The following is a 17,170-nucleotide window of genomic DNA, read 5'->3' on the forward strand; positions in this document are numbered from 1 at the left end:
TTCAACAGTGATTAATCACTAACGTTGGAGATGATCGCGAGGAGAGAGAGATGAAAAGCAGGCGACAGTTCCCAGTTCAGGCAGAAACATCATATCAGTATGGAGTACTCTATTCTTTATTTCTACGTACCATATAATAATAATGATAATAATGATAATAATGATAATAAGAATAATAAGAATAATAGGAATACTACCTGCCTATTTTATATCCTGCTCATTCTGCTGTTAAAGTTGAGGGTCAGAGCTCAAAGAGGGCTCCTGCCTAAAGCAGTTTAGCCGAAAATACCAGATTAGATAAGCAAAGAATATCTCGGGACGGAATATTGTGCCTCCGATATGACGCAGTGTTGCCTAAGAGGGAAATATGAGAAAAACGCGTCACTGAAGCCGATGAGCTTCTAGCAGGTTGCGATTTATTATATCTTGTATATGACACATCATGTTTGGATATTCATCTCAGAAGCACTGCTAGGCCAGAGAACTTCCAATTTGCAGAAGAAAAGTCTTCTTTGACCCTTGGATTGACCCTTACCAGACGCGTGTTTTAGGACCATTTCTCACCAGCGATGATATGTACAGAATTCCCGCGGCATAATTAACCCGCCCTGAATATATATATATACTATCCCTCGATGAATTTTTCTCTATCCCTCCGATATGGTGCGTCGTTTGCAGCGCGCCCGTCCAGGCCGGGGCGGCGGAACGCGTCGCTCGCAACCCAGACGAGGACATGACGACAATGAGATCCCAGAGGCTTACTTGGAGATGCTTGTGGAGGCGGAATCTCGAGATTCAACTTCTCTAGAAACAGATCGGCCCATCAAACGGAGGAAAGTGGGCGAGCGTGTGAGACCGGCCGCCTTGACCGCACCATTATTAGATGACACCCCTACGACGAATGCTCAAATTGTATCTCTGCCGGACGAATCGGGCTCGGATGATGAAACTAGACAGGTTCAAACTGCTTACGATTCTACGGCGTCTGAGGAGGACTCGGACGAAGAGGAGATGGACTGGGAAGAGGTTGACATCCAACAAGCACCAATTCCAGTCGCCGCCTCTTCAGATGAGTACTTCCAGCCGGCAGGGAGTGGCAGGACCGGCGATGAATCCCTTCAGATCACGCTGGAAAAGCCATCAACCGCTAGGAAAGCTGCTGTCCCCAGACGGAGGCCACTTTCTGCGGCAGAGAAGAAGCTACGCCTGGAAATCCACAAAGTCCACCTGCTGTGTCTTCTGAGCCATGTCAATCGTCGAAATATCTGGTGCAATGATGAAGAAGTTCAGGTGTGTTTTCCTTCTTTCTTCCTTGGAAGTTTGATCCATATGTCCTGATACACTACAGGGTTTCTTGAAACAAATGCTCCCAAAGCAGATAATTTCCTTGTTGAACCCTCCAGAGAATCGCCCGCAGCCTTCAAGATCTGCCGTCTTCATCGATGGTCTTAACCAGGCTGCTGATGTCTTTTCAAAGAGATTCCGAAAGACAATGCCCGGTCTGAAAAGACCCCATTGGCAGGATGAGCCCGAGGCTGTACAGGATAGAGCGGTACGCAAGGGACATTTTTCTTTTAAGACCTGAATATCATTGTCTGACAGCCTCTTCCTGAGTCTAGAAATCAATCATGTCCGATGCAGAAGTCTTTCTCTCGAGGGATGACTTCCGCAAACAAGCAAAATCTTTACGAGGCTCGCGGGACTTTGGAGCACAGTTATTCTGTGCCCTGCTGCGTTCTGTAGCGGTAGAAGCCAGGCTGGTCTGCTCATTACAGCCATTGACATTTTCCGGTGCCATCAAGAATACGACGACGCCCAAGAAACAGCGGTCTTCATATATAGTCATTTCCTCCGATGAAAGCCATGAAACTTCCTCATCCGAGAAACAATCACCATTGCCGACAAGACGCCTGGGTCGTCCGCAGTTTACCTCGAAGCGGCCTTTGCAGGCTTCATCTCGGCTGGGTAAGTTAGAGATCTGATCTTTTTTTTTGGCTGTAATCTGATCGATCAGATCGCCCTCCCCGCTTATCAGAATCTTCCTACCCTGTCTTCTGGGTGGAGGCGTTCAATGAAGTGGTACAGAAATGGATTCCCATCGATCCACTGGTGACGATGTCTCTTGCAAAACCTTCAAAATTCGAACCCCCGGCCAGTGATCCGCACAATCAGATGAGCTACGTCGTTGCGTTTGAAGATGACGGCTCAGCCCGTGACGTGACGAGACGGTACGCGAAAGCATTCAACGCCAAGACGCGCAAGCTCAGAGTGGAATCTACGAGAAACGGGGAGATGTGGTGGACACGCACGTTACGAGCGTTCGAGAAACCATTCCTAGAAGACCGCGACGAGATAGAAGTGAGCGAACTGACTGCCAGAACCGCGGCGGAACCTATGCCTCGCAACGTCCAAGATTTCAAAGACCACCCGGTCTATGCCCTCGACCGACATCTACGACGAAACCAGGTCGTTCATCCGAAACGGGTGATTGGTCAGGTTAGTTTAGGTAAATCTGGGATGAAGAACGAAGTCCTGGAACCCGTTTACCGGCGCTCAGATGTCCATAACCTCCGGAGCGCGGATGGATGGTACCGTCTGGGCCGAGACATCAAGTTAGGCGAGCAGGCCTTGAAACGGGTACGGCCCAGCCGGAACAGGGTTGCTGAAACCACGGACGGTGAGGGTGGTGACGATCCGGTCGAGATGACGCCACTCTATGCATCATTCCAAACGGAGGTTTATCAACCCCCACCGGTGATCAAGGGTCGGATCCCGAAAAATGGGTACGGAAATTTGGACGTCTATGTGCCTAGCATGGTTCCCCCTGGTGGAGTCCATGTAAAACATCTCGAAGCGAGACAAGCGGCCAGAATCCTGGGGATCGACTACGCGGACGCCGTGACTGGCTTTAATTTCAAAGGGCGCCACGGAACAGCCGTCTTTGAGGGAGTAGTCATCGCAGCAGAGTACCTTGAAGCCGTCCAGGAGGTGCTCAGAGGTCTCGAGCATGAAAGAGTCCACGCTGAGCTCGAGTTGAGGTCTGCTGCAGCGCTTCAAATGTGGAAGCACCTCTTACTCCGCCTACGAATTGCGGAGAGGGTAAAGGGGTATGCCGTCGAAGGTGAAGACGAAGAAAACATCAGTGATGCTGTGGATGAAGCCGGTGCCGAGGAAGATGCAGATGAGGATGTTGAGGTAGCCGGCGGGGGATTTCTACTGGAATCTCATATTGAAGAGGCATCTGGTGGAGGTTTCCTACCGGAACCCCTTGACCGTGACAGCGGCGGTGTTTTATCGAGTGGACTAGTCCATGAAACGCAGTCTTCCCGACATAGCCACCCTCCGGACGAAGACGAGGATGATTTTGGAGGAGGTTTCATTCCAGAAGACGAATCTGTGCAGTCGGCTTCAATCATTCAGCCTCTACCGCCCATCCCTCCGCAGTCCACACTTCGCAGGGAACAAGCGGACAACCAACCGCGCTATTCCCTTGTTGTGGTTCCCAACGAGCAACCGAACCACTCCAGCGGGTCTGAACTCCACCACGCAAAGCCCAGCACTCCCTCTGTTGAAAGCCCTGACCCTGGCCCACAGGTCGACCCGCCTACGAGGGACACGGTCGACGGGTCCTCTGAAGTGCCCATCGTTGTCAGCTCGTCGGTCGGGGGTGACTCCAAGTCTGTAAGTCTAGAGGTTGTATCTCGCAGCCCACCAGGAATGCACTCGCCGGTCGACGATGTCGAAGAACCCGGCAGCCAGGTGGACGAGGTGTCTTTGCTCTCGGAGGACCCGGACGATGAAGACGCCATTCCTGAATGGCTGATGTCTGACTGAAATATGATTTTCTCTGGGTCATGTCTGTAAATAGCATTGAGTTACCAGCCTGTAGTTACCAGCTACTTTGGTACTCCGTAGGTATCGATTTCAACTGCTGCCTGAAGCTTTGGCTGTATCTGTAATAGGCAAAATGTACACGCACGGACCACACTCGCTCGAAACGCGTCGTTGACGCGACTTTCTCCGGTTGGCGCTTGCCTCGACGTCACTTCAGATTCGTCGTATCGATGCTTTCCTTTCTCTAATTCACAGTCTGAAATGTACTCTTCCCGTTGGCAATGACAAGGCGTGGTCGAAGCAGCCTAGGCGCCAATTTTCAAAATCCCGATTACTCGCACACGCCGGACAAGGGGCTTTCGACGTCGACGAAGACGCCGGTTTTAAGAAGAAAAACTAGCAGCCCCTTTCCTTCTCTGTCGACGACAAAATCAAGGAAGAAGACCACCGGTGACAGTTTGCCCAGCGGACCCCGGCAGTCTACTTTGACACAGATAGATTTCGTGACGAGAACCCAGGGTTCGGAATCGGACGATGGCGGGTTGGATTATATCCAAGAAGATCAGAAACTTACAAAGAACGGAGGGAACTCCAAGGAAGTGATTACAATCGAAGACAGCTCGCAGAATGACCCTGATTACCAGCCGCTGCCTCCGCCGCGAACACGACAGGTCCGGAATGTCCACTTTGAGCAGGCTGATGTGGATGACGATCTAGATGATCCGACTCCGAAACGACGGAGGGTGTCCACCCCGAGCGAGAAAAGGGCGAAAAAGAAGAATACCCCGCCAACAGGAAATGGCAAAAATAGGAGCATGAAGAAGGGGAAAGATGGCAAGAAAGAGAAGACTCTGACGCAGATCGGTTACGTGCGGCGTTACCTTCCTGTTGAATCCGATGATCTGGACCTAGATTATACGTCCTATACTCCTTATGATCGAGACACTAAGAAGGAACATAATGGTACACCTAAGGAGATTATGAAGGTGGAGCAGAAGGGTTCCGAAATTGAAGGGGCTATGAAGCCGTTTGGGAAGGCACTTGTTACAGCAAGCATGTCGACTGCAACAGCGACTAGCAGCCCTGTTACCCCACGAAAGTCACGGAAGTTTGAAATTCCCTCTTCCCAGTCGCCGGATAGCCCTGGGTTTGCGATGATTGCAGCATCCCAGCGTCAATGTGCAGGAGGTTCTCCGCTCAAAAATGTCTCCCCCGACCTGCTATGTCAGAGGTCGGAAGAAGGCTCCAGATTTCAACGGGTATTGAAGGAAGAGTCGCTGACACCTACACGTCCTCCCCTCCTTGTCGGCGAAAGTACTATCTCTGATTCTTCTATGCTATCCAATTCTCCAATAGCAAATACGCATGCAGTCAAAGATGCCAAGATCCAGGCGAATGATCCGAAGGGATCGCATCAGAGAGATTTGGCCATCCATGAAAACATACCGGCAGAAGAGAAGAACCAGGAGCGTGTCTCACACCGAGCGTTTGAGAAGACAGTGGTATATGAAACCGATGCCGAAAGCGAATATGAGGATCTCGATGGTGAAATGACGAGTACTGCTGGATCGTCTCCGAAACAAACTGTGAATAGCCAACAAAGACGTCTCTCAGATAACGAACAGGATTCTTCGGCTGAAGATGATTTACCTCTGCCGCTCATGCATTCCGAGCTGGACCTAGATGAGACTGTTCTTCCTCCTTCCGAAGCTACCCTCTCATCTGACGCATCGGTTTACTACCGAAGACTGCAACCGGCTACCCAATACCCACTCGAACCGATCCCCATGATGAATACACAGCAACTCGCCGAACTTTTTCCGCGCGAAAGAGGAGGTCCGTCGACGTCCTTGAATGACTTTACTTTGGTGGCAATGGCAAACCCATCGACTACTCTACACCCCCAGGTCGGAAGCCCTGCTCAGAGCCAACTGATATCTCAACCCGAGACACAAAGCCAGGACATGCAGAATCTAGACGCCGAAGTCGTCCCGGAATCTTCGCCTCTCAGACACGAAATACGCCACCCGGCTCCCAGCGGATCATCCCAAGCCTATCGCCAGTCGGTTATTCAGGTAGAATCCTCGCAACCAGCCGATAGACTGAAAAGACGTGAAACCGCGCAGGGTCGACCCTACCGACCGCTCTTCTCCAAAAGTCAATTGCTCTCTTCTAGTGTTATGGAGAGTATCCCCATGCCGCAGTTCATACTTGGCAGTCAAGACAGTGTCGGCGAGCCTTACAGTATGGATGATAAAGAAGGCCCTAGCGAGAACTGACGTGTACTCCGCATTCGTTGTTTTTTTGTTTCGTCGAATGACAATCTGGGTAAGGGTGACTGATGAGAAATACTGACGAGATGAGAAATGATTTCTGCTATTATAAATATATTATAAACAATACTTTCCATGTATATAATAATAACCAAACAAACAAATTCTGCCACTGAAACCCAGTTCAAGTTGCAACTTCCAACCCTTTTCTCATCCGTCCAAGGAGCAAGGCGGGGGCGTTCGGGCCGCTGTAGCTCCGGCGATGATCCACGAGCTGGAATGATTAAGTCGATCTCACCACTTCCACTTATCTGTGACGACTGCCCTGTAGTCGAGAATCGACCTTTCCCATTCACTCCACGCAGCTAGCCCTGATTCTGAGGCGACAGACGTCGTCATGGATGTCGCCTATGACCACATCCAGGAGGAGATCCTGACTTCGCAGGGAGACGCCGATAACAACAATAATAACAATGCTAGTACCAACCAACGACAGAACCTTGACCTGAACGCCGAATTCCAGGAAACTTTCCGTGCATTTTCTGCGAGTCCATGGGGAACACGGCTCGGGGGTTTTTGGAATAATGTCCGCAAGCAAGGAGAGAGCTACTACGAGGGGGCTCGACAGGAATACGCCGCCGCGAGCGAAGAGGCCGTCAAGGGCTTCACCGACCTCCGGGAGAGTCTTGTCGGGCGCACGAGGGGGCTTTCTTTGAGCACAGCATTCACGGCGGGGAATTCCCCGGAGGGCGATGAGACAGAGGGGGACAAGGATGGGGCCGTGACGCCTACCTCCAAGGAGGCACCGGATGGACAACAACAACAACAGCAGCAGCAACAGGAGGAGGAGGAGCCCCGCCAGAGTGGGGAAGGATTCATCTCTCGGTTTAAGACCGAGGCTGCTCGGCGACTCAAAGAAATCGAGAAGGCAGAGGAGGCCGCTGACGAGGCTATTCTGCGCTTTGGCATGAATGTGGTGCAGAAGATGCGTGAAGCGGTGAGCATCGTCCCGCCGGGCGACGAAGAGTCCTCCAAGCTGCTCTTTGAGAGCAAGGATGCGGAAGGCAAGAGGGTTATCCACGCCACGCGCTTCGAAGCCCAGCTGCACGTCATCCACTCGAATCCGGAGAGTTTCTCCAAGGACCCGGTCAGCGACCAGTGGGCCAAGTTTAGAGAGGATTTCAACATTGATAGCAAGACTAGCGCCATCGCGGCTGACTTGGAAACATACCCAGAACTTCGGGAGGCCATGGAGAAGCTAGTGCCGGAGACGGTCGAGTATGCCGATTTCTGGACCCGGTACTATTTCCTTCGTCTGGTTATTGAAACGGAAGAGAAAAAGCGCAAGGAGCTGTTGAAAGGTTTGTCGATGACACCACCAAACTACAGCACTCTTTTCTTCTTCCTTTGATCCCTATGACTAACCATTTCTAGGCGCGAACGTGGACGAGGAGGAAGAAGTCGGCTGGGACGATGATACCGACTCGGAGTCTGACTCGGGATCCGATTCCCCCTCTACCCCCCAGGTCAAGTCTAGCAAGTCTCTCGCCCCCGCTGCTGCTGTGTCGGAGAAAGACACTTTGAAGCCCGGCGAGCCTCGCCGGTCTAACGACCAGCAGTCGCAACCTGATAGCGAATCAAGCTATGATCTGGTCAGCGGAACTGCGAGCCGGGCACCCGAAAGTCCTAAGGAGAAGACCGCAGCCACCGACGCCAAGGCCGATGAAAGTGACGAGGACTGGGAGTGATATGCCTGTGAAACCCTTTTATCTCTTCTTCCTCGATGCTGTTGGTTTGTTATTTCTGATTAAAACCACGACCCACCCCTCGCCCACCTTTATGCGATGCTCTCAGCCCACTGGTTGTTCTGTCGCATCGAGACGAATCATGGATCTATGCAGTACTTTCCTTTCAGATAGGCGTACTTCGGCTTTTGGCGTTGATCGGTCATTCATCACTCTCATCAATTTACTCTCCGTCCAGTACTGTTTTTTTTCTTTTTTTCAGCGATGATATTCAGGGCGAGGAAGCTGTCTTCTATACGGTGATTTTATAGCCTAGCAAATTCAAGTTTCTAGTCCTTTTCCCTAATGGATCATGGACGAACTCCCTCTTTCTGTGAGTAGCTAGCTGTGTTTGGTCTGTATGGTCGATAAAATGTCAAGGTGTCATTGCCAACCTTAGGCATGAAACTACGCCTAATCTGCAAGAAACGATTCATCAAAACTTACAACTGCAACAACCAAGGACTTGGTAAATCTAAGCCTCTATCACAATCATTAAAAGGCTTGGCTTTGGACATGAAGCCTCCCAGCGCTTTTAAGCTATATATAAAGTAAGTAATGGCCAGGCAACCTCATATTTTGCACCTTAACTGGGTTAGTTTACTTTGCACGAGGACTCAAAGCTGTTCAAATGCTTCGGTGCAGACGAAACCACGAAGATAGATCCTGACACTGCTTGAGTTAGGATACGTCCACAGATTCAATCACTTATTACCAAGTCGGCGTCAAATGCCGAACTCTTACGCAATGGAGCGAGGAATGATTGCACGGCAGTTGGCAACCAAAACAGCAACGACCTCTTTCGCTTTACTCGGGGGCGATTTCTTTCAGATGAGTCCCGTCATCTTTCTAAGAGATATGTTCAATTTGAAATCGATGAGCTTGCTCGATTAGCTGTTCGTGCTGCCGAAACTGCAAGTCAAGGGTCGCGAAGATGCGTCAACACCGAGAAACTGCCGGACGGAATGCATAACAAAGTTGTTCGGTTTACGATGGATGACGGTTCACAAATTGTGGGCAAAGTACCTAATCCTAATGCTGGCAAAGCGAATTTTACCACGGCCTCAGAAGTCGCTACCATGGATTTTGTATGATACCTCAGTCTCTAATTATTTCCCCAAGGTTACCATGCTGATTCCTGGCAGCTGCGAAACGTTATGAAGATACCCATACCGAATGTTCTGGCTTGGAGCTCTACATCTGAAAATGAAGTGAGGGCTGAATAAATTCTAATGGAAAATATGCGCGGTGTTCAACTGAGCAAGTTATGGGATAAACTTGAAGTTAATGTGAAGTTTAAGGTACTCCGAAATATTGCCTTCTACCAAGAGGCTTGGTTACATACCACTTTCTCGCATTATGGGAGTCTGTATTACAAGAACGATGTCGGACTGTCGACGCCTAGCGTCGAATATACCGATAAAGCAGGAGTCACCATCGTGGATGACCGTTTCACAATTGGTCCATCGGTGAGCAGGCAAAATACCGATGATGGCAGACTTGAAATGGACTTTGACAGAGGTCCATGTAATCCTTCTCTGGATTACATTCCAGCTATTCCTTTATTCTGACTTCTTCTCGCAGGGACTACCGCAGCGGACTATGAACGTGCTACAGGGTTGAGGGAGATATATTGTACTGAAAATATGCCGAAGCTCCCTAGGTCCCCAATTGCCCTTCACTATTCTGGAACATACCAACCTTCTCGAGAGTCGAAGATTCTCGCGATAGAAAGTTATCTCAAACTTTTGAGATATCTTCTGCCTGAAGTGTCTATCCAGACCTCTCATATCTGGCACTGTGACTTGCATGCGGAGAATATCTTTGTCAATCCGAGCAACCTGTCAGAAATATATGGAATTATCGACTGGCAATCCACTGAATTAGCGCCATTATACGATCATCCTATTGAGCCCTACATCCTCGAATACGATGGCCCGCCTCTCGATGGCCTGCTGGACCGCCCAAAACTCGCCGACATCCGTTCACTCTTTCAAGGTGATCCCGAGCCGCTGGCCGAACGCAAAGCTACCTCACTGTACACTAAAATGTCACTAGTGTCATTGTACAGACACTTGGTGCATAAGAAAATGCCGCTGCTATTCAAGGCTCTCGAGTTTCGTGAAACGCTTTGCTTCCAGTTGCTTCTTTTTACTCGAAACCTCCTTGTTGATGGCGAGGCAACTTACTTGGCTTTATTGGCAGATCAGCAGCAAAACAACTGGAAAGATATCCCAAAACTGAATCACACTGACGAGAAGTTCCCACTTGTTTTTTCAGCAGAGATGCTCCGCCAGATCGAAAGGGATCACATAGGTGCTACCTCTTCGATGGAATTGATGCGAGAGATCCAGGAGATGATAGGACCTAAATACTTCTATGCCCGCGGCGTGGTGACCCATGATGAATACAACGAGGTCAGTCAGATTATACCCCGAGCTAAGAAAGAGTTTATTCGCAAATATGCTCGCGATGAAGGTGAAATTGCAGAATTGGAGAGCGCTTGGCCATTCGATTGATCGACACATGGAAAGCATTTCGAGTGGTTTTCAGCTTGAAAGTTATCAATACGAGTATTAGACTTTAGTTAATCATGGAACATATTAAATGATATCAAGGGCAATTCATAGATCTTCCATTAAGGAGGAGCAATGCCGATGTATAGATGTCTATATCATCCAGTTTAACTCAAAATGGCTTCTGACATTCTTCTAACACCGACATACACTAGACGAAGATGTACCATAACACTTGCTATGGTTTACAAAGTTACAGAACAACTTTGTATGCTGACCATAATGAGTAGTAGCTTCGCCACCCTGAGTCTCGGTGCTAGACTACTCCCGGTCACGATCCTTGCCAGCTAGCGGCGTGGATCGGCGAGAAGATTGCAAGGCTCTTTTTGAGGCCTCTGGAGGCATACTCGGAGATTTCTCTTGAGGAGCTGACGGGGATTCTGGAGTGTTGGCCCGGGACCGAATTTGAAAGAGCCTGGTCCGATCACTTGGCGAAAATGCGTAATCCTCTATCGTGTCGCGCGAGTAGCTCACCGGAGTACCTCCTCTGTATTGATAATCTTCACCTCTCCGCTTGACGGGGCTTTCGTCGTACGGATCCCAGCCTACGCGGCGTCTGGCTTCTGTACGGAGACGCTGACGATGCTGTTCATCCCCACCCGCGCCAGTGGTGGAAGATTCTTCGAGGAAGAAGTTGAGAAGTTCGTCGCTGATGGAGAGGTGGGATTGCTGTTGGAATTGTTGGAGAGACATCAGCCGGAGAAGCATCTCAAGCAGAGAAAGGGACGTGCGAATGTTGTTGAAGAGTGGGTTGGTCAGCGTTGTCGCAGCTTGTCGTGAAGCCGATGCGGATTCTGAAGGTTTGTTTTCATAGGTTTGAACAGGTGCTCTACGACGTCCTTTCAGGGAGAGTCGGGCCATCTGAGCGGAATCCACGGCACCCGCTTCCGTTGGTTGTATAGGTTCACCCTCCGACTCAGTATCTGAATCTTCCTCCTCATTGTATACTTCAAACGCAATCCACTCAGGATCTAGACCCGACGGGAGTCTCCATTCTTCAGGAATGGAGCTCTCATGGAATGATGGAAGTTCTTCATCCCTTCCTGTGGATTTTATATTCAACTGAGCATCCAGTTGAGCTTGGAGCTCGTCCGTCTCTTCGTCTTCATCGCCGTTTGTATGAGATATATCTTCTTCAGGATCCAGATATCCATTTTCATCACGTTCAATAATGCGCCGTGGGGGAACGGCGTTGATGTCTCTCTTGAGGAGCAAGACTGGGTTATTCGTCTCGCCCTCAGTGCTGATGTTGAGGATTCGACCGGTATCAGCATAGAATATCTTGGAAATTTGGTGAATGGGAAGTATCTCTCGCACGCCGGCAAGCTCAACTCCTTCATAGTGTTGTGGCTGCGGGTTAGGAGCTTCGAAGGAGTGCACTCGTCCGTCGTCTAGATCCTCGATGATCAGAATTTGGTAGGCAAACTCATCAACCCTAGCTTCTGCCAGGATTCGGTCATCAGACACTTCATGCCCGCGATGAGAAAATGCCAAATCCATTGGCACTCTCCGGAGCTTTAAGCGTGCTTTGTGAATTACTTCTTTCCAAGTTGCCTCTCGGACACTTTCCTCATCGTGGGGCCGAACGTGGCCAGCGAAGAGCATGTACATTGAAAGCGTGAAGGTAGGACCAACTTGTATCGCCTGTGACGGGGTGATGGAATACTGAGTATCCCCTGTAGTCAGGAATGTGCTGGCCTGCAGCAGGCGAGATGGCGAGACTGTAGAGGGAAGGTTTGTGGACAGTTTAGCACCGGAAGTAGTGATTGCAAGGTTCATGAGGGGCACTGCGTCTTCGATACGATCCAAAAGTCTCCTTATGTCCTTGATAATGAGTTTGATTTCCAAATCATGTTTGGCTTGGTCTTTGGACTTTGCCCCTCTTCGAACCAATTCCTCAGCTGCTGCTGCCTTTGCCAGCCGTTGTCCTAGTGCTTGAATGTCCCATCTCAACGCTTTGGTGAGAGTCACGGCAGATTCCAACGAAGTATTTCCACGCGCAGCACTGAAGTGAGGTTAAAAGTGTTATCTTGACAGTTTTGTGAGAACTTCTCAGGATCTTACATCAATTCGATCATGTCGATAGCGGGTGAAATGACCTATCTCTAACTTAGCAGGCGACCTATAGCTAATCATTTGGTAGACCCTACATGAATCTTGCTTTCTAAACGGCGTTGGAGCAGGAGGAGCTCATCTCGATCCTCGCCACCCACATTCTTTCCAAGATGTCAGCTTATATATATCAAGTCGAAAGCTCTGACAACCCTACTTTGAGCAAGCGAGACGATTGACGAATTGCATAACTGGCTGTGATGGCGATCCCCGAGCTATTTCACAAGTAATTAGACTCTTCGTCGTCTCTTAGCCAGTGGTTGGCTTACCGAATGGCATAGTTCATTGCCTGCTGGGTGAGCTAGGAGTGATGTCAGCATACAATGTCCGAAATCACGACGTAACCACCTTATCCCAACCCACCCTTGTGAGAAAAGCATCCATCTTTCAAGAATAGGGCCTTATCCTGGCCATTCCAGAGCTAGAGCACGTTTCGTAGTTGCAAAATACCAGAGGTATTCAAAGAATACTAGAAGTCCAGAACAGATAGGCTCTTCTGTCAGTTCAAGGCGAATCTTTGCTTATCGATAACAAGCCACCAGTCATCGCCACACCATGGAGGCAAAGACAGCAGCGACAGCAGACATGCAAGGGCCCCTCATCGCGTGCAAGATAGTTGGTGGCCTTCAGGGGCAACATCTAGAAGTCTCTCAACGCACGTTGTTGCGGCAACGTCAGGCAAACACGACAAACAGCCACAGGCGATAGACGCCCAGCCGCGTTGTGGTGGGGGACCGCCGTGCTGAGTCAGCAGATGCAAAATCGGCACCAAACCCCTCACTGGGCTACAACTCATCCACTGTACGAGCCTCATTATTGTTGCTGAGAGATCTCTTTCTTCGCTCTGCTTTGGGTCTGCTCTCACGCTGAACTTATATTCATTTTCTTTGCTTGCATTTTATTGCTCTCTCTTTCAAAATGGCCGGCCAACCCCCCGACTCTTGGGAGGATGAGCTCTCCAGGCAAGCGGAGGGCGTCAACCTGAACGCCCAGGGACGACCTCAAGCCCAGGCGCCCTCGTTTCGACCAGGCGCCTCTGCCTTCACCCCCGGAGCGACATCCTTTGTGCCAGGACAAGCGTTCAATCAATACGGTGGCGGATACCCCCAATACGGACAGTACGGCCAGCAAGGATACGGTGGTGGCTACCCGGCGTACGACCAGCAACAGGCATACAACCAATACGGCGCCTATAACCAGCAGCCTGGTGGTTACAACCAGTCATATGGCAATTACAACAACAACAACAACCAACAGCAATATGCTCAGCAACCACGCCAGGCAGCTCCCGCTGCTGCCCCTCCCGCCCCGAAGCCCGCTGCTGCTCCTGCTGCCGCCGCCGCTCCCGTGGCCAAAGTGCTTTCTATCGGAGCCACTGGAAGTGTCAATGCCCCCAAGACCAAGGTCCTTTCGATCGGAACGCCCTCCCCTGCCGCGAGCACTCCGGCATCCACCACTCGTGCCAGCACTCCCGGCGATGCCAAGGGACCCGCTGCCGCAGAGGCTGGAGCGAAGGTGACTGCCGCCAAGGCGATCGAAAAGACCGAGAAGAAGGCCGACAAGAAGGCTGCGGCGTCCGGGCAGACGTCTCCTAGCCCCTCCACAGGACGGTCCAGCCCAAGTCGCGCTGATGCGAAGCCCGCTCGTGATGTGGACGCCGTTGCCAAAGAACAACAAGCTGATGTCGACGAAGCTACCTTGAAGGAGATTTACGGTGAACGGAAGGAACATGTTAACGTTGTGTTCATCGGACACGTTGATGCCGGCAAGTCCACCCTGGGTGGTTCGATCCTGTACGTCACAGGCATGGTTGATGAGAGAACTATGGACAAGTATAAGAGAGATGCCAAGGAGGCTGGCCGAGAGACCTGGTATCTCTCTTGGGCTTTGGATTTGACTAGTGAAGAGCGTGCCAAGGGAAAGACCGTGGAGGTTGGCCGTGGTTTCTTCAAGCTCACTGTTCCGTCGCCCGAGGGTCCGATTGAACGAAGCTTCTCTATTCTTGATGCCCCAGGTCACAAGTCTTTTGTCCCCAATATGATTGGCGGCGCTTCCCAGGCCGACATTGGTGTCCTGGTCATCTCTGCCCGTAAGGGTGAATATGAAACCGGCTTCGAAAAGGGAGGCCAGACCCGTGAGCACGCGCTGCTAGCCAGAAACTCTGGTGTGAGCAAGTTGATTGTTGTGGTTAACAAGATGGACGACCCCACGGTGGAGTGGAGCAAGGCTCGATTTGATGAATGCACTGTGAAGATCAGCAAGTATCTGGAAGCTCTTGGGTACAAGAAGAACGATGTCATTTTCATGCCTATCTCCGCTCAGCGTGCGATGGGTATCAAAGACCGCGTGCCCAAGGACCTTGTTCCCTGGTATGACGGCCCTTCACTGCTTGAGTACCTGCAAAACATGAAAATGCCCGAGCGTAAAATCAACGCTCCTTTCATGATGCCCGTGAGCGCCAAGTACAGGGATATGGGTACTATGATCGAGGGTCGCATTGAGTCTGGTGTGATCCAGAAGAATGGAAGCTATCTCCTTATGCCGAACCGCGTCAAGGTTGACATCTCTGCTCTTTATGGCGAAACCGAAGACGAGATCCCGACGGGTACTTGCGGTGAGCAAATTCGTGCTCGTCTCCGCGGTATCGAAGAAGAAGATATCCTCCCTGGCTTCGTCCTCTGCTCGCCTAAACGCCCTGTTCACTGCGTCTCTGCTTTCGAAGCGAAGATTAGAATTTTAGAACTCAAGAACATTCTTTCCGCTGGATTTAACTGTGTTCTGCACGTCCACTCTGCCATCGAAGAGGTCACCTTCGCCGCCCTTCTGCACAAGCTCGAGCCTGGCACCGGCCGCAAGAGCAAGCGCCCCCCGCCGTTTGCCAGCAAGGGCCAAACCATCATCGCTCGGCTAGAGGTCACCGGCACCGCCGGCGCTGTCTGTGTGGAGCGTTTCGAAGATTACAACCAGCTTGGACGTTTCACTCTGCGCGACCAGGTAAATATCCAACCTTACCATCGAATGGTTTATATTTCTCTTTACTAATGATGTTTTCTAGGGTCAAACCATCGCTATTGGTATGATCACCAAGCTCATTTTTAACGAAACCGAAGACGCCTAAACGGGCAAATATGGGGATTTTCAGCGACCTACATTTTTATAGCTATGGATAATCCGTTTAAATAGGCTGCATTGTATTTGACTACAGTTATCTACAAGGCAGTAGGTGGAATCTAGGGACAATGAGACACGAGCAAAAGAGCGGGCGGATATATCCTATTAAAGTGGTTCAACTTTGATTGATTCTTGATGATGAAAAATATATTTCTTCCTTATTTCTTCCAATAGACATATAAGTTTTCCCTCTTTTATCAACATCTGAATTAGTCTTGATATTTCTAGACACCAAGAAGAGGACTTCATCCTTGTGTCAAATTTATAGAATTTCATCATATCCATCATGTCATGAGAGAAAAAAAAAAACACAGTGCTCTATATCCAGGTGTCACATGTAATAAACAACACCACGATCACCTCTTCTTCCGCCCGACCACCTTTGTAAACCCGTCTTCATCAACCTCTGGCTCGACCTTCTCCCTCGGAGCGCGGACCAAGGCCGGTGCCTCCGTCATATCCATATCACCATCATCATCTCCATCGTCGTCCTCGTCGTCATCAGTCTCTTGATCCTCGTCTCGCGTTTCCACCTTCTTGAACATGGCCGCCGCGGCCGCGTCCGCACCGCCAGCTCCCTTTCGCTCGTTTTTCCGCTGCCACTCTTCCCAAAGCTGCTGGATGGACGCCGTATCCCCGCTAGCAATCTGCTCTCTCATCTGCATGATCTGGACCGCCACGCTGGCCGCGCTCTCGTCGTCAACCACGACGTCAAACTCGTCGTTCATCACTTGGACCAGCACGTCCTCGAGGTCTTCGGCGTCGGTCTCCGGTCGGTCGGCAATCATCTCGGAGATCGCACCGCACAGCCAGTCGCGCTTATCGGCTGAGGTTGGGCCGCCCCATTGTGACTGCACCGCGAGGGTCAGCGCCGGCCAGTTGTTGAGTGCGAGGGTGATGCCGAGGTCAAGATGCGAGATCGCGCTGGTCGATTGTTGAGTGGTCTCCGCCATTGCGAGGGGATGTATGGTATATTATTGTCTGAGAAATGTGCCTTTTATATTTCGAATTCTTCTCTCTCAAGAGAACCCTGGGGCGGGGGGCTTCACGAGGGTTGTTTGCTGCGAAGTCGACGGTGTCCACGGGATGGTAGATCGACGAATAATGGGTAATGGGTAATTGTGAGTCAATTGAGATTTAGAAAAACGTATGACCTATATTTCAGGAAGGATAGGATCAAGAATCAGGATGTAGTTGAGTTGCAATGAGGGGTCTTGTTCTGTGGTCAAAAAATTTCAACATTTGGATGTTTGGCGGGGAGATTAGATAACGGCTATCGTTTTGCCTGAGGCAGAAACATCTATAGACATCCGCATGAACAAGTTTCTTCAATTTATTTTCATTTTTATTTTCCTGGGTGACAGAACAGAGAATTGCTAGAAAACATGCGTACAAAACGAAACCCTCAAAATTAATCCTC

General features: G+C 50.3%; 7 protein-coding genes across 7 annotated transcripts; 5 read left to right on the plus strand and 2 right to left on the minus strand.

Annotated features, from left to right (window-relative positions):
* Positions 1-660: 660 nt before the first annotated feature.
* Positions 661-3,834, plus strand: ASPZODRAFT_139503 (hypothetical protein; the record flags this gene model as incomplete). The annotated part of the gene is made up of 4 exons (XM_022724560.1): positions 661-1,290; positions 1,349-1,552; positions 1,620-1,965; positions 2,015-3,834. 4 exons carry the CDS (start codon positions 661-663, stop codon positions 3,832-3,834), a joined length of 3,000 nt encoding a protein of 999 aa, XP_022584695.1.
* Positions 3,835-4,115: 281 nt separating this feature from the next.
* ASPZODRAFT_139504 (hypothetical protein) lies at positions 4,116-6,113 on the plus strand (the record flags this gene model as incomplete). The annotated part of the gene is made up of 1 exon (XM_022724561.1): positions 4,116-6,113. One exon carries the CDS (start codon positions 4,116-4,118, stop codon positions 6,111-6,113), a length of 1,998 nt encoding a protein of 665 aa, XP_022584696.1.
* Positions 6,114-6,504: 391 nt separating this feature from the next.
* Positions 6,505-8,256, plus strand: ASPZODRAFT_90101 (hypothetical protein; the record flags this gene model as incomplete). Its single annotated transcript, XM_022730385.1, has 2 exons — positions 6,505-7,468; positions 7,542-8,256. The coding sequence occupies 2 exons, from the start codon at positions 6,505-6,507 to the stop codon at positions 7,853-7,855; spliced, it is 1,278 nt and encodes a 425-aa protein (XP_022584697.1). The 3' UTR covers positions 7,856-8,256.
* Positions 8,257-8,449: 193 nt separating this feature from the next.
* On the plus strand, positions 8,450-10,410 carry ASPZODRAFT_157128 (hypothetical protein; the record flags this gene model as incomplete). The annotated part of the gene is made up of 5 exons (XM_022726300.1): positions 8,450-8,485; positions 8,611-8,979; positions 9,037-9,102; positions 9,157-9,418; positions 9,476-10,410. 5 exons carry the CDS (start codon positions 8,450-8,452, stop codon positions 10,408-10,410), a joined length of 1,668 nt encoding a protein of 555 aa, XP_022584698.1.
* Positions 10,411-10,502: 92 nt separating this feature from the next.
* ASPZODRAFT_128811 (hypothetical protein) lies at positions 10,503-13,222 on the minus strand. Its single transcript, XM_022722119.1, has 6 exons — positions 12,943-13,222; positions 12,849-12,880; positions 12,737-12,794; positions 12,618-12,683; positions 12,532-12,566; positions 10,503-12,472 (listed from the first exon to the last, which is right to left on the minus strand). Exons 1-6 carry the CDS (start codon positions 12,961-12,963, stop codon positions 10,729-10,731), a joined length of 1,956 nt encoding a protein of 651 aa, XP_022584699.1. The 5' UTR covers positions 12,964-13,222; the 3' UTR covers positions 10,503-10,728.
* Positions 13,223-13,357: 135 nt separating this feature from the next.
* Positions 13,358-15,902, plus strand: ASPZODRAFT_1124519 (hypothetical protein). Its single transcript, XM_022721041.1, has 4 exons — positions 13,358-13,737; positions 13,813-13,820; positions 13,875-15,573; positions 15,635-15,902. Exons 1-4 carry the CDS (start codon positions 13,498-13,500, stop codon positions 15,695-15,697), a joined length of 2,010 nt encoding a protein of 669 aa, XP_022584700.1. The 5' UTR covers positions 13,358-13,497; the 3' UTR covers positions 15,698-15,902.
* A 204-nt stretch (positions 15,903-16,106) lies between these two features.
* ASPZODRAFT_139509 (hypothetical protein) lies at positions 16,107-16,703 on the minus strand (the record flags this gene model as incomplete). The annotated part of the gene is made up of 1 exon (XM_022724563.1): positions 16,107-16,703. The coding sequence occupies one exon, from the start codon at positions 16,701-16,703 to the stop codon at positions 16,107-16,109; it is 597 nt and encodes a 198-aa protein (XP_022584701.1).
* Positions 16,704-17,170: the final 467 nt, after the last annotated feature.

The sequence above is a fragment of the Penicilliopsis zonata genome (genome assembly GCF_001890105.1).
Source record: "Penicilliopsis zonata CBS 506.65 unplaced genomic scaffold ASPZOscaffold_2, whole genome shotgun sequence".
NCBI lineage: Eukaryota > Fungi > Ascomycota > Eurotiomycetes > Eurotiales > Aspergillaceae > Penicilliopsis > Penicilliopsis zonata.